General features: G+C 39.1%; 1 protein-coding gene across 1 annotated transcript in view; it reads left to right on the forward strand.

The window, feature by feature from the left end:
• The window catches only part of PRTG (protogenin), a 129,916-nt gene extending 112,848 nt beyond the window's left edge, over positions 1-17,068 (forward strand). Inside the window, exons 16-20 of the mRNA XM_038419649.2 lie at positions 2,744-2,926; positions 6,776-6,896; positions 7,946-8,111; positions 9,078-9,182; positions 10,272-17,068. Coding sequence (XP_038275577.1) covers positions 2,744-2,926; positions 6,776-6,896; positions 7,946-8,111; positions 9,078-9,182; positions 10,272-10,658 — 962 coding nt within the window. The 3' untranslated portion in view covers positions 10,659-17,068. The remainder of the gene's footprint in view (positions 1-2,743; positions 2,927-6,775; positions 6,897-7,945; positions 8,112-9,077; positions 9,183-10,271) is intronic.
• The last annotated feature ends 86 nt before the right edge of the window (positions 17,069-17,154 follow it).

Consider the following 17,154-nt stretch of genomic DNA (forward strand, 5'->3'; position numbering starts at 1 on the left):
ATTGGTAGTTTAGGATAAATAACCTTCCACCAGTAATGTCATTATCCTTAAAACAAGCATTAGAAACCCAGGGAGTTGTAGGGCAGAGTAGTCCAATAGGTAACTTTTGAAGAAAAAAATCTAGATTTAATTCTTTTTGTTTTCATAACTGAAAATTTATTTGTCAGCAGAAGCTGGACTCTGGAGTCTAAAGACCGTCCCTCAGGGAAAGTCACAAAGAATTTGCCCTTTTTCAGAATGGCTTCAATGTCCCATTACTTTCAATGAGAGTGAAGCCAAGTGCACTTCAGGAATGATGGATGTCCCCTATTCTGTCAGGAGATGGAGACATACAACCCCTTTGAGAACAATTGGAGAGAGATGCTTTTCTACAAACAGCCACTCACTAAGTGCTGCTGTGTCCTCCGTCCCAGTGAGAATATTGGGGGATGGCAGACATTTTGAAAGATGGTAGTTCTCGATGAAATTCTGTGTAGTAGAACATTATTTGTCAACTTCTGCCCAAAGAGAAGGGTTCAGCTATGAAGAATAACAGCAAAAAGGTCATTGATCCTAAAGAAGTCTTGAAATGTACCCAATACCTGAGATTTCAGTGAGTTTTGACTAGAAGTGGAAGTTTGATGAATATGTTCTCTCACTATTAAGATCATCTGAGTCCAAGAATGGTCTGACACCCAGTGCTAAATTTCTTAAAGGAACCATTTTAACTACTAAGCTAATTAACAGATTTATTTGTAAATCTCAGAAAATTTATTTTGTACTCGAAGTATATGTGCTGTAATATTGGGGAAGACATGCTGTATTCATCATATAGTATTAAATGGTTGAATCCCTGCTTTAAATATATAGTTCAACTCAATCTTAACTATGGGAATTTCCAGTAAAAACTTGCTGTGTATATTTAGAACAAGGGATATGGAGACCTATAGTTTTTATATAGACCACTTTCCATTTTCATGTGATGTCATACTAAAAATGCTGTAGAAGGTAGGGAAATGGAAAACCATAAATCTCAATCAGCTTTGCAGTCACTGATTTTGTGTTTTGAGTGATAGGTTAAAGCTTAAGGGTTAGAGAAGAATTCAGGTTTCTGACACTTTAAAATAAGTTTTATGCTCTTTTAAGGTTAAATTTAAATAGTCTAGTGATAGATATGTTGAGGGGGGCATGAAAGGAAGGTTGGGCAAATGCAATGATAGTCCCATGTTCCTCCCTTTGAAGGAAAGCTGAGGTAGTAGCATTTTTAATGTTCATTTTGACAAGAACAGCTAGTCACATGTAACACCTGGTACTAATTTATTCCCAAACTAACCTTCTCCAGAAGATTCCAAAATGTCAAGAGATCTAAGAGTTCTTCCCAGCTCAGACTTCAAGGGTATATTTCAAGTAACACTGAGGATTATTATCCATTCACCAACATTTTAAAAATCCTTAATTTGACTGAGCTCGTGCCAACAACAGCAGAGTCTGAAATGTTGCTGCAGTTTCTTGCTTATTTGCAATGTGAAGAATCTTTCTTCCTTGGTTTGTTTTTCCCCCTATCCCTTTTTCCAAACTCACTTGCAGTGGATCAGAAGTTACAGCCTTTACACACTTGGTGTGCAGTAAATCAGCACAAATTGCTTAGTTGCTTTAGAATTGCAGCTGATGCAAAAGGAGCTGGGGGAAAGAGCCTCTAGTACTGAAAAATAACCTTTCACCCTTGATGGTTATAGCTTCTTTGGTTACAGATACCTTACCATTTTACTTCAAATGCTTTCAGCTAATGGATGTTTTTTATGGAAAAACTGGGGTAGCTAAGTGAGTGGAATCTATGGAGAAGCACAGGGATACATTAGGTCCTGGAGCTGCCACTATTTTGGAAAGAAAAGTAACATATTTTAATAGTAGGAAGAAACACAGAAATGTACGTCTGTGGCATTTTAAAAAGCAGCTGGAATTGTAGGCACCAGTCTGCAATCCCTGCGAAGGAAAAATTCTCATTGACTCTGATAGGAGTTTTGCCTGTGCAAGTACTACGTGAGTGAGTCCTATTCATTTATGTAATCTGTGTTTCTGCCTGCCTTCCTTCATATGTGAGAGAGACATTTTTTCTAACCTTTTTCTTAGTAGTCCTGTTTGAGTATATGATAATCAGATGAACCTGGCTGGAACTAAATAGGGTTGAATTGATCTTAAAATTACAGTATGATGCTGCCCAAACCTGTCTCGTTCATTTTGCCAAACCGACCTGAAATTCTGTGTATTTCAGTTCAGCTGCCTGCATCCCAATGCCGTGTCACATTTGCATTATGATGTCAGTGAAGAAGGAGCTGTAATCTGGGAGCACATTGCAGAATATATTGGGGCAAGCTCTTGGAGCATGGATCACAATGCAAATATTGTCATACTGAAATGCAGTTAGGGTCAGGTTTAAGTTTGCTGACTCTGTGGACAGTACTAGAATCTTGAGTCTGCACTGTATCAGTACATCTTTACTGTAACATCAGAATTACCAGTGTGTGCTTTACAATACATACAATACAGAGAGAATACAACAGACAGAATGAGAAGGGATTCTCACTGTTCACTTCAAATCCTGTATCTGATGGTTAGAATATGAAGGTTGTATTCTCTTTTCTACACAAGATTCAGAGGTTGTGAGGAAGAAAGGAGCTGAATCTGGCCCCTGCTAGCAAATTTCCAGTAAATTCCCTGCATTGTTTGCCTAACTTAAACTTTTTTTAAAAAAATCTTTTAATAGGAGCAATAACCATGGCTTTGCTGGAGAATCTGGTGCCTGGAAATGTCTACATTGTTAAAATAGCAGCATCCAATGAGGTGGGAGAAGGACCTTTTTCAAATGCAGTGGAGCTTGCAGTCCTGCCAAAGGAGACTTCGGAGTCCAATCAAAGGCCTAAACGATTAGATTCAGCAGATGCCACAAGTTAGTAAAAATGTGTTAGTTACTGTCATTGTCAAGTACCAGAGAAAAAGATCTGTAACTGTTTTTTGTCCCAGTCTGCATAGTTGCTGGTTTCAGTTTTTCTCCAGCTACAGAGAACATACGACTGAAATGCGCATGCTTGTCTTGAATGTGGTTTAGAATGTTGCATCAATTTCAACTTTGTAGCTGTCTGTATTTTTTTCAATCTGTGATCACTCTCTTATGGCATTTAAAATGTAAAAACAACCCATATTTAATATATGGTGTCATGCGGTCAGTCATGGTAAGAACTCCTGCAAGGATGAAGCCAGCAGGGGCAAGATGGCTCCCTAAGTAGATATATGAAAATTTCCTCTGGTTCCTGGGATTCCAGCAGCCCTGGAGCAGACTTTGTGAGTCATTACCTACCTGTAAACAGTCCTTACCAAAGAAGGCATCCCACCTACCGTACTTTTTGTGAATGTCTGTATCCATTATATACTTTGTGAAAATTAAGCTATAGCTCCTAATAATTTTTTCATATGTGAATGGAATTTTAAATTGCCCTCTGCTGTCACTGGGTGGAATTTATCTGTGTGTGTTCATCAAGATTTGGAAGGTTTTTCTAAAGCTATGAGTGTGAGAGAAATAAGGACGGGACAGTAGTTATTCAGAGATGTGTACTTTTTGCCATTTATTGTTTCTAGGCTGAGATGTTACACATAATAGGCCAAAAACTGAATTTTTCCTTATTCGGGCAACTATTTTCTCTCCCTCTCTCGCTTGTTAATGAGAATTTTGCCTCAATACACATTGAGTAACAACAGAGTAAAGGCTCCCAGGGTTTGGTGCAATATGATATATTAAACAAAAAAACCCAAAACCCTATGGTATTGAGCCCTCACAGGTGAAAATGCCACAAGCCATTTATATACACTGCAAGTTATTTCAAAAGCAATGTGAAAATATATGATAGCAAAGGCCAAGAAGTCATGTTGAAAGGAAGAATTTGTTGGTATTGTGGCTGTGACTCCATCAATTCCCAGATATAAGGACAGGAGATGATCCTCTACAGCAAACAGGGAAAGATTAAGAATGAGCTCTCAAAACTGGATACTCTCATAAAGAACCAACCTTCCACACAAACTTCCTCGTGGCTGGACTTTACAAAAACTAGACAAGCCATTTACAAAACACACTTTGCTTCTCTACAAAAGAAAAAGGACACTAAGCTATCTAAACTACTATATGCCACAAGGGGCCACAACAATGGTTCCCATAACCCACCCAGCAATATTGTTAATCTATCCAACTATACTCTTAGCCCAGCAGAAGAATCTGTCCTATCTCGGGGCCTCTCCTTTTGCCCCTCCACCCCCACGAACATGATACAGTTCTGTGGTGACCTAGAATCCTATTTTCGACGTCTCAGACTCAAGGAATATTTCCAACACACCTCTGACCAACATATTAACCCACAGAGACCTCCCTGCCAACACTACAAAAAGAAGGATTCTGGGTGGACTCCTCCTGAAGGTCGAAACAGCAGCCTGGATTTCTACATAGACTGCTTCCGCCGACGTGCACGAGCTGAAATTGTGGAAAAGCAGCATCGCTTACCCCATAACCTCAGCCATGCAGAACACAGTGCCATCCACGGCCTCAGAAACAACTCTGACATCATAATCAAAAAGGCTGACAAAGGAGGTGCTGTCGTCATCATGAATAGGTCGGAGTATGGACAAGAGGCTACTAGGCAGCTCTCCAACACCACTTTCTACAAGCCATTACCCTCTGATCCCACTGAGAGTTACCAAAAGAAACTACAGCATTTGCTCAAGAAACTCCCTGAAAAAGCACAAGAACAAATCCGCACAGACACACCCCTGGAGCCCCAACCTGGGGTATTCTATCTGCTACCCAAGATCCATAAACCTGGAAATCCTGGACGCCCCATCATCTCAGGCATTGGCACCCTGACAGCAGGATTGTCTGGCTATGTAGACTCCCTCCTCAGGCCCTTCGTTACCAGCACTCCCAGCTATCTTCGAGACACCACTGACTTCCTGAGGAAACTACAGTCCATTGGTGATCTTCCTAAAAACACCATCCTAGCCACTATGGATGTAGAAGCCCTCTACACCAACATTCCACACAAAGATGGACTACAAGCCGTCAGGAACAGTATCCTCGATACTGTCACGGCTAACCTGGTGGCTGAACTTTGTGACTTTGTCCTGACCCATAACTATTTCACATTTGGTGACAATGTATACCTTCAAATCAGCGGCACTGCGATGGGTACCCGCATGGCCCCACAGTATGCCAACATTTTTATGGCTGACTTAGAACAACGCTTCCTCAGCTCTTGTCCCCTAATGCCCCTACTCTACTTGCGCTACATTGATGACATCTTCATCATCTGGACCCATGGAAAAGAAGTTCTTGAGGAATTCCACCATGATTTCAACAATTTCCATCCCACCATCAACCTCAGCCTGGACCAGTCCACACAAGAGATCCACTTCCTGGACACTACGGTGCTAATAAGCGATGGTCACATAAACACCACCCTATATCGGAAACCTACTGACCGCTATTCCTACCTACATGCCTCTAGCTTTCATCCAGATCATACCACTCGATCCATTGTCTACAGCCAAGCTCTACGATATAACCGCATTTGCTCCAACCCCTCAGACAGAGACAAACACCTACAAGATCTCTATCATGCATTCCTACAACTACAATACCCACCTGCTGAAGTGAAGAAACAGATTGACAGAGCCAGAAGAGTACCCAGAAGTCACCTACTACAGGACAGGCCCAACAAAGAAAACAACAGAACGCCACTAGCCATCACCTTCAGCCCCCAACTAAAACCTCTCCAACGCATCATCAAGGATCTACAACCTATCCTGAAGGACGACCCATCACTCTCACAGATCTTGGGAGACAGACCAGTCCTTGCTTACAGACAGCCCCCCCAATCTGAAGCAAATACTCACCAGCAACCACACACCACACAACAGAACCACTAACCCAGGAACCTATCCTTGCAACAAAGCCCGTTGCCAACTCTGTCCACATATCTATTCAGGGGATACCATCATAGGGCCTAATTACATCAGCCACACAATCAGAGGCTCGTTCACCTGCGCATCTACCAATGTGATATATGCCATCATGTGCCAGCAATGCCCCTCTGCCATGTACATTGGCCAAACTGGACAGTCTCTATGCAAAAGAATGAATGGACACAAATCAGACGTCAAGAATTATAACATTCAAAAACCAGTTGGAGAACACTTCAATCTCTCTGGTCACTCGATCACAGACCTAAGAGTGGCTATACTTCAACAAAAAGGCTTCAAAAACAGACTCCAACGAGAGACTGCTGAATTGGAATTAATTTGCAAACTGGATACAATTAACTTAGGCTTGAATAGAGACTGGGAATGGATGAGTCATTACACAAAGTAAAACTATTTCCCCATGGTATTTCTCCCTCCCACCCCACCCCCCACTGTTCCTCTGATATTCTTGTTAACTGCTGGAATTAGCCTACCTTGCTTGTCACCATGAAAGGTTTTCCTCCTTTCCCCCCCCCTGCTGCTGGTGATGGCTTATCTTAAGTGATCACTCTCCTTACAGTGTGTATGATAAACCCATTGTTTCATGTTCTCTGTGTGTGTGTATATAAATCTCTCCTCTGTTTTTTCCACCAAATGCATCCGATGAAGTGAGCTGTAGCTCACGAAAGCTTATGCTCTAATAAATTTGTTAGTCTCTAAGGTGCCACAAGTACTCCTTTTCTTTTTGTACTTACTCAGTGAGTCTTTAAGTGTCATGTGTTCTTTCGTGCTGCAGCTTATTCTGGCTATTACCACCTGGACCAGAAATCAATGACTGGCATTGTTGTAGGAGTTTGCATAGCCCTGACCTGCATCCTTATCTGCATCCTGATTTTGATCTACCGCAGTAAAGCCAGGTATGCTTTTATTACTGAGAAATGAACTCTTTCGTATAAGCCGTTCTCAGTTGCTCCTGTATCAGTGTGAACCGTCAGGGATGCTTCTTTACCTGAGTTCTGTCCAAGTGCTTTGGATGAGGGAACTCTGAAGCCCTCAGCCTCGCTTCATCGTGTTCATACCACAGATGGGTATCTCCCTCAGATCCCATGCTTTCTTTGGCCGTCCCTGCTTCACACAAGCCCCTTCTGTGGAAGCAGTAGAAGACACAAAGGGGAGTTAATGCTGCTTGAAGTGTCATTAAGTCTGCGGCAGGTTTCCCTCCAGACTCAGATGAATATTTGGTATTTATCAACTACTCCTCTGCTTGGCCCCATCCAGGCCACAGAGCCTCAACCCCACAGTATTCCTGTGTAAGAGCTTCTATAAGCTTTTGGGGCAGGAGGAATCATCAAATTAGAGCCCAGCTCTGCTGACTTTAGCTCCCTTGTACCAGTGCAAGAGGAGGTCACCATCTGACCCTATATGATTAACTTCTGGAGGGAATACAAAGGACACAAACGCATGGGTCTTGGCTGGTAAGAAAAGGAATAATACATTAGTAATTAGTAAGTCTTAACCCATGGTTTTGGGATTTGGGGATTTTTAATAGTTACTTTTATTTAAAAATAAAAAGCTTTTCAGTTCAGCTTAAACATGCATTTAAAAAAAATATGTCCAGCAGAGCGCAAGTATGACGAGAGGGTCTCCTTAGCTTTCTTGGGGCTCTAGAACTGCTCTAATATTCTTGATTGTTTACTCCCCCTGCATAATGTTACTAATCATTCATGAGAAATGCTCTCCATATATACATTTACAGATTCTGTAGTGGGATTTCCTGGGGAAATATGATTTTATGGCACATGATGGCATTTGAATTCTATATGAGTTAGAATAGCACACGAATAAAAGCTAAAGATCAAGAACTTATCAGTATTATTAGGCTCATAAAACTTCAGTGAAAGGCATTAGTCTTGATATTATACATATTATCTCTGGGCCAGTTATACTCCTGCTTAATATTGCACAGGAAAACGTCTGCTCCTAAAACTATGCAGCAAGGCACTGACCAGCTGTCACATACCAGCACCTCCTTAGCCAGTGCGAATGAGGTGGGGAAGAGTACTGAAGGAATCACAGAGAATGAAGAATCTTTATTGCCGATGATAGTAGGAAACAGCTTCATTGATGCTAAGGTACTGTGAGCCTTATTCACTTCCTTCCTTATTCACAATTAATAGTATATAAATATTTCCATGGTGCCCATTGGGATAGCACCTGAATGCCTCCCATCATTAAAGATGTATGCAATATAAATGCTTATCAATAATAATAATCATCCACATGAGGCAGGACAACCACAAGAGTTGCAGTCTGATGGGAACGTTAGTTTGCCAGTAAATTCATCATAAATTTCAGCTAAACGTCTACCCATATACCTATGCCTTACACTGTGCTCTGAGATTGCCAAGCGTCAGAAGACACATGTTTCACAGGCCAAGAGCCTGCTACTCAGAGTATCCTTCTGCTGGCTCAGAGGGTTCTATTCAGGCAACGGAAAACAGGGCTTGTCAAAAATCTGAGCCCTGAGTCCATTCAGGCTCATAAATATTCGAAGCAGCACCATTAAATGAGTGTGATGCTGAGCACGTATTAAAATGTGCAAAAATATCTTTTTTGTATATTTTAATGGATAAAGTACGTTGGGCGATATGTATCTTATAGACACAGGTTTACTAGAGTCAAGTTGTATAATAATGCATGTATTCGCAGGATGCTCACCACTGTGCAGATGTATAATTTAACATGGTCCTTTCCCCATGAAACTTCAGTTCTAAGGGACCAATCTGGCAAACATGAGTTATCCTTACTTTCATATGTTGTCATATTGACTTGATGTATGTACAGCAGACAGTACTCTGACTTTAATGGAACTGCTCATCTGATGAGTGTTTGCAGGAACCAGTCCTAATTCAGACATGTACCACACACCCATCAGTGATGCTAGCTCAAAGTGGAGATGTCTAGAAGCAATGGTGGCTGAAATGTTTTGCTGTATTCGTGGTACTGTAATTATTGTTGTGCTGTGGTTTATTTTTAAACTCATGGCATTTTAATTTAATAAGCAAGATTCTCTCTCTGTTTTCCTCTCTCTATTTTAGGGGGGAACTGATATGATTATTAACAGTTATGGTCCTATCTCAAAGACCAGCTGCAAGAAAAGGTGGCTCTTCTTCCAAGATTCTAAGAAGGTGAAAACAGAGGAGGTAACCTACCCAAATTATTGTGAACGTGAAAGACCTGGTACAGTCCCATGATGTTGCAAGGAAGGATGGCTAGGCTTGTGGTTATTAAAATGCATTACTAAGGGCTTAGCCTCTAAGGGGATGGTTTCTGTGTCTTGGTGTTAAAGGATGAAGGTTAAACTGTCTCCTTGTAAATGCAAATGGAGACGTTATTCTTCATTTCCTGCCCCTTAACCTATCGTGTAGTATGGCTCTCTAATGTTAAACAGGTGCTATGTTTTACCTTAAACTGACTGCATTCCATCAGTGGATGAAGGGGTTACTGCATATTACAATCTTATGCACAGATATAGTACTAAATTTGCAACTTATTTTATAAACGTCAATTAAATAATCCTCCCACTAACCTGAGTGCAAAGTAGGTAGGTAGTATTATCTCTGGGTTTACAAAAGGAAAACAGAAAGTGAGACATTAAATGACTCATCCAAAGTTAAAGGGAACTCTGAGGTAAAGCTAGAACTGGAACTCCAGAGCCAATGGCTCCTAATACTGTGTGTGCTCTGACCACACCCTCTTTGGATAAAAGGCAGTGTATAATAATAAAGTCTACAGGACAACCATGCCAGCTTATACTTGCTGAGGATCATCTCTGACAATCAAGAAATAGGGACTGTCCGTAGCTATGTTTAAAATGTATATTCCAATACAGTTCCAGCCAAAAGCTTGCTCAGAAGCTGATATGCAGCTGCATATTTCTGATGCTTCTTCAGGTAAAATATTTGCAGCAACCATAAACGTGCTGCGTGAAAGAAAATCCACGGAGGGGAAAACAGATACACAAATATAACTTAAAAATACAAACAGGGTCCCCAATGAAAATCAGCCTCCGTTATCTGTGGTTAGTTAGGTAGAATGAATTATTTCATCTAGTACTGTAGAAGAAAACGAGAGAGAACTGGGACTATACCTTTTTTCTCCTCCTGTAGGATGGCACAGATTGTTGCTCCCAGCTAGTGCAGCCAAATGGGGTGGGGAATTAAACAAGCACTGCTCATGTATCTATTCACAGAGGCTGATTAATCTCTCTCTCACACCTTGTTTTTCTCCAGCCTCAGAGAAGATTTGTCCAAGCTGTGTGCTTGTATCAGCCAGGAACCACTGTACTGATCTGTGAAGATGACTCCCCCAATACCCCAGGCCAGCAATCTAAGTTCCAGGTGCCATTCAGTATTGTAGCTGATACAGAGCATTCAGCCAACAGTGAAGGAAGCCACGAGACAGGAGACTCTGGAAGATTCTCTCACGAGTCCAATGATGAGATACACCTTTCTTCTGTTAGAAGTGCCAGCCCACGCACCTCCAGTTCCTTTGTAGGCAGTGACTCAGGTGTGAACGTGAACCCTGTCTTGAGTAACTGCGAAGAGCCTCTGGTACCACTGGCTACTGACCAGACTTCTACCTCATCTCTTCAGATCCAGTGCACGGTACAAAACTGAGTTACCTATCCTGACAGTCATGCCAGACATCCTCACAATGTATGTCTGTTCGAAGGACAATGAACAGGGAGCCAAAGTTTATTGTGGAAAGCCTGATAATCCATCAGGTGATTCTGTATTTCTTTTGAATGTTTTTTGTTGTTTTTCTTAAGTCACCCACTTTGAATGTTCAGTGGTAAACACTGTGAAAGGACAGTAAAGCTTTCTGACTAGAGTTAAAAATATATCACTGGTGCAAAGGGAAGGCTGTTGGCCCCTTTGCTGAATATCTACCTCAGTTTGCCAAATGGCAAACTCTGAATGACAACTGCTTTACCTCATTTGTATTATAGTTGGTCTCAGCTACATAACTGATGATACTTCCTAGTAGGATTTTTTTTTTTTTTTGGCTGTATGTTGTGTGCGTGTGTGTGAGAGAGAGAGAGAGAAATCAAAGGAGTTGTATAGGTAAATGAACAAGACAGTTTAGCTGAAGCTCTGACTTTAAAAAGAGGGGACCCCTGAGGGGATTAGTAAATGATTCAACATGACTGACCTGAAGAACATCAAATGAGAAAACTGTAGGGATGTTATCTTTGAGAAAACTATGCATCAGTGTGGGAATAATGGAATTAGTACTTCAAAATGTTCAGTAAACAGCTACACTGAGTCTTTAAAAAGTAATTGGGCTCTCCTTTTTACCCACTTGATTGCTATAACTTCCAGTGTCCCAGCCTGCAGCGGACAGTGCCTTTTCCACACAGTTCTGTTGTGCCAGCAGTTGCTGACAGGGTGTATGTTAAATCCATAGGGCTCTTGGGCATGCTGGATTCCTCACAAAGACATTAAAACTGCTCCTTTATTGACAATTAATGCTAGAAAGCTTGGTGAAATTAATTAGTATTCAGCTTCCAGCCAGCTTGGAGTGGTGTGAAAATTTTGCCTGAAAAAAACACATAGAATAGACAAGTAATGCTGAATGTTTCAGTATCCCCGTACTTCATAGCAATGGTGCCTTCCATTATATATAATGAAATTACTACTTTGCCTTATGCCTGCTTAGCATTCATAAAGTTGCTTCGGAGCATAGAAAGATGCCTTAAATGCTTCTTAGATTTTATGGCTAAATTGTGAGATTAGTAATTATATTTCAGTTTTACCCAGCTCTGCAGTATGTCTAAGCTGTTGTTAAAATGCAGTCCTGTTTCTTGCCTCAGTTTAGGATGCTATTAGTGAGGAATTTTAGTTCAGGGAGTGATTTTAACCACATGCCAGTCTAAAACTCTAATTAGGCCTCAATGAAAAATAAAAAGACAGAGCTTTAGTTGAAAAGTCTGTTGAAAGGGTGAATGTTGATACTGCCTTGTACCCATACAATTCCTGTTTTATACTACCTCTTTTTAAAGTTATTCTAGTGTTATTTTTTTTCCTGTACTCAGGGAACAGTGTATTACTTTTGACCTGCCTCAGAGAAATGTGGGGCAAACTGACAGGGTATCATGTTTTCGTTTTTAATGGGCGGGTGGGGATGGGGGATCGAATTCATCAATGTCGTAAACTAGTTCATATACAGTTCCCCCCACAGTTCATTTTGAAAAAGAAAATTAGACATTTGTTTATATTTTTCAAAATGTCAAAAATGTAAGGTCGTGAAAAAACAGCTAGGGTGAAATCCTCAGTTTCAAAACTCCCATCAGCTTAATTAACACCAAGATTTCACCCCTTATGTGATCTGAATTACTTTTGGCTGCTTACTTACGACTCAGAAGCTAGTCAAAAGCCATCAATAAGCCCTAGTGTTCTGTTTTTATTTATTTTATTTTTATTTTTTGATGAAGCGGCCTGTAGTTACTGTAGATCTTTAGCTTGTAACTGTTTGTTCATTCTGTACCAGACAGTACATGTTCACCTTTTCATAGCATTGTTGATAGGCTTTAAAATAATAATCTTGTACCAAAGAATTTTCTGTGGAAAAAAAAGAAAACTGCATATTATTTTCCAAAAATAATTGAATTAGTTAAAAACTATAGATTTGAAGAGCTGAATACATTTTATTGTATAAGTAGTTACTAACAAAAAAACAATAGGGCTTCTATTGATTGTAGTAGTTGATGGCATAGTTTAGTTGTATGCTTCTACAATTTTTAACTACCTTATTGTTACAAGAGCCTTTAAAGAAAGTTGTAATAATGTCTTACCAGCAGATATCTCCAAAGACTTCCAAGTGTAATTTGGTTTTTTTTCTTCAGCATGTAGTTCTTCAACAATACAGTATTAGATAAAATATTTTTGAATAGTTTATATCTACTCGCTGAAGAAAAAAAAAACCTTTTCACCAAAGATTTATTTTTTGGTCTCATCAGGCAAAATATTTAGTGTACAGCAAAGTACGGTTTCTAGATAGCTAAAATGTGAATTCTTTGAAACTAGATAAGAATGTGTAACCATAGCATGAAGTTTCACACTTTTTCTTTCAGATTAGCCTCATTTTAGTGTTTCACTCAAAAAGTGCTGATACGCAAAGGGTAACTATTTTTCTTCTCCAAAGACTTGTTTGCTGTAAGTACTGATACACTGATATCACTTTTATGCCATACATTACCATTAACTCTACTCCTCAACTTTTTCATGCCAAAGATCAGCTACATAGGTTAACCTGTGAATAATCAGAGAGGAACAGATTAGATACAAATATTTTTCAGTCTGATAGAGAGTCTAGTTAGCCTCAGTAGCCAAAGAGATCAAAGTATTAAATTTACTAAAGAGCAATACATCCACAATGCTGTTTATCCATACATTGTTATTCAAGTACTTTTTATCAGCAAATGAAGAAAACCAAAGATATTTAAGGTTACCTCAGCATATAGGCAAACTTAGTTAGACAATAAATTGTTCTGTCTTTTTCTTTGTTTTATGATAACCAAATATAATGTGTATCTCCAGAACCTAGCCCATATGGACACACTTCCCTTTACTTTGTCATAAACCTAATCCAAACTAATATACATTCTTACTATGGAACAAAGAGTATGATCACAGCAAAGATTTATGTGGTCTGATGATAATTTGGACTCTATCACAAAAATAGTATTTTATGGGAAAGAAATGTTCTTACAATTCAGGAGAAGCCTAGTGTGAGCAAGGTAATTCCTACACATATGTTTTGATGCTGTTCCCATTGAAATCAATGGCAGAACTCCTGTGGACTCCAGTAGAAGCAAAATCAGACATACAGTTTAACTGTTGTGGTATCCTTCAGGACATAGAGCCAGTAAGGTTACAATATGATTCATAATGCATGTAATTACTTTGACAGTTATGGGAATGAACTTTCAAATACATTTATGATTCTTAAAGGGCAGTTTTCATATGCAGACTTTGTCCATTCCATTGGCCTTAGGAATGTGTGACAAAACTCTAAAGGCAAAATAATAATAGAATATCCAGAAATTTTTGTTGTCTGTGTCCACAGATCCTGGGTTCTGGAGACAAGAAAACACCCATTCTCTAATTATGAATTTTACTGAGTATGTTTTGGAAGACGACCATAAATGTGGAATTTTCTGTTACACCATGTGAACTGATTTTGTTAACTGTGTTAAGAACTAACGAGCCATGGCTGGTGTAATGAACGTATGTGTAACCCTTGTATTTTAAAAATGAAATTCAGTTGAAGAGACTTGGAAGCTTGCATGTAAAAGCTTACAGAGAAAATCCTAAAATTGACTGAGTGGATTAATTAATTGGGAACAAACCAGAAGACCCAGCATGCTTGAGACTGCATTGATTTATTTTCTGTGCATTTCAGAAACCATGAAAGTCTTTCAATTTCCAGCTTTCAAGAATTCTCCTGGAAGAACGCTTTCAGTTTTCCCTTGTGGAATTGCTGCATCTCAACTGAACTTCTTTTTCACAAATCTGTTCTTGTAAAAGAAACATTTATCATTTTATTCACTGACCTCAGGCTTGTCTACACTGTGCCACAGCGTGCGGACTGTGGAGTGTGTGAAATGAATTGCAGAGCGCACAAAGTCTTGTGACCTAGCTACCTCCTTCAACCAACACTACATAATCGCAAACTTAGGTACCTGTTAGTTCACACCAGCATTGTCCACGTGGACCAGTTAGAGCACAACACTTTGGTGTGCCCTGCACCCCCATAGCCTGCACTATGGCACAGTATAGACATCAGCTTCTTCTTCCAAACTTATGGGATTTTGACAAAGAGAAAGTATTCTGAGGTGTGTGTACCAATTTATATTATTTTTAACACTCTTTTGCTCTGTGTTTTTATCCCATTGCTTTAAACTAAGGCTGAATCCTGTTTGTCTTGCTCACATAGGCCCTGCTCCTGCTCCCATTGAAGTCAATGGCAGAATTCACATTAATTTCAGTGGTGCAGGATCAGGCCCATAAATAGTTCTGTTGATTTCAGTGGGATTATTTGCTTGATGTGAACAAACAGAATTGGGCATTAAAAACTGTATTTCAATGTCCTAAGTGTACTTCAAAGGGCCTAATTCTGCAATCCTGTCTCAGGCAAAATTCCCATTAAAATCTGAGTTAGAACTGCATGATCATGTTCACTCCATTTATTGCAGAGGGACTGTTATTCATAACATTATTCTGAGTAGGTGGCAAAACTCCCATTGACATCAGAAGGAGCGGTATGCAGTGATCAAGGCCATTGTATGAAAGTCTTCTGAAAACACAGCATAGCAGGGCCAGGTTCTGATCTCATTTGCACTGGTGTAAATCGGAAGTGATTTCACTTATGTCAGCAAAGTTATTCTGGATTTACTCTGATATAACTGAGAGCAGAATCTAGACTAATGTTTGATGGAAAAGTACACTGCCTCATGTGTGTATTTAAGGTTTTATAATTCAGAACAAGCCCTTTGGAAAGTGACACTGTAATGCAGTAACCTCAAAAGGCCTTTTTTTCCTCTTAGTGATTTAAACCAACCTTTTACCAGATATTTAAAATTATTGGGATAGCTAGAAGTTCAGTGTAACAAAAAAGAATTTTAAATGCCCATTCCCAATAAATACCTGTTCATAAGGTATTTCCAAAGACAGTCTTTGAAGTATAACCTAAGTCAGCATTTAAATGACAATGGGCTCAATTTACTAATGATTTGTACTAGAGTAGGATTAATAAATAATTAACAAATTTAAGTATTTGTTTGAAACTACGCAATCTGTTCTTGTTGGAGGTTTTTGAAAAAAATATTTTCAGGGACAGGTAAGTGCTAATTCCAGTGTCTTCCAACATTTCTGGTTAACCTTAGTGCACTGTTGATCAGTTAATGCTACTAAGTATCTTGAGCTTAGCTACTGGAACTCTAGAGCTGCTGGTACCAAGTAGTTATCAGGGGAGGGAGATTGGACTCTATCTATTTCTAGGAACTCTTAAGAGCGTGTCTGTAACTAACTTAAAGAACTGTATTTTAAGACAATTTTTCTTTTTATGAAACCTCATTTTCGATGAAATTGCCTTTAAAAATATTATTACTCTTCAAATATTTAACACAAAAACTAGTACCTGATTCATATGATCATCGTAATGTTAAATCCATCTTGGTTCTAACATCAAAAATAAATTGAATTCAGACTAAATTCTGCTCTCAGCTGTGCTGATATAAATCTGGTGTGATTTAATTTATTTCAATGGATTTTCTCAAGATTTACACCACTGTAACATCTGTCCTGATTTACTTTAAAGGGACTTAAACACATGCTTAAGTGCTTTGCTGAACTGGGGCCTGAGAGCAGAAATCATACAATTTTATTAGTGAATCGAGCCCATTGTAGGAATTTGCTATTACACTGGTATTACATATACCTTCATTGTATCTGCCTGGTGTTTTCCGTAAAAACTGATTGTATATGAAATCTCTTTTTTTTTTTATATACAAAAATGTTGCTTTTTGGTTGTTTTGCCTTTTTTTTTCTTTTTGTTTTTTAAAAGTGTGAATTAATTGCAAGTGTAGGACCCAGTTATGTATCTCATATTGTGGGTGTTCTGGATCCTTTCACTCCTGTATGCCATTTTCTTGTAAGGGCAGCAATGGCTTACTTGCTAATGGAGGATAGAGCTGAATTATATTAATTTTATATTTGACTCAGGGGATCAGCTCTGTGAATTCCATTGCATGAGGGAGGCTAATGCTTGCCTTGATTTTGAATGTATCTTTTTCATGTCTTTTTAAAAATATTTTGTTTAACAATGTGGATTTGTTTTTCTTTTTATAGCATTCTAGTAAATGTTACCTAGTGTGTGTGTTTTTTTATTTCCAGGGTTGTTTATGTACTACCCAAAGGTCATGCCAAAAATGAATAGAAGTTTAAATGCCAAAATGTTTATGAAACTGCTGTCTAAATACTGATTGATTGCACAGTTTAAATAAAAGTTTTCCTTAGTAAAAATATACTTTTTTTAAAAGGAATTCATTTTCTTTTCAGTTTCTGTGGCTAGTGGTTCAAAGCATGGGAAGATACTGTAATTTGTACAATG

The sequence above is a fragment of the Dermochelys coriacea genome, chromosome 10 (genome assembly GCF_009764565.3).
Source record: "Dermochelys coriacea isolate rDerCor1 chromosome 10, rDerCor1.pri.v4, whole genome shotgun sequence".
Classification (NCBI taxonomy): domain Eukaryota; kingdom Metazoa; phylum Chordata; order Testudines; family Dermochelyidae; genus Dermochelys; species Dermochelys coriacea.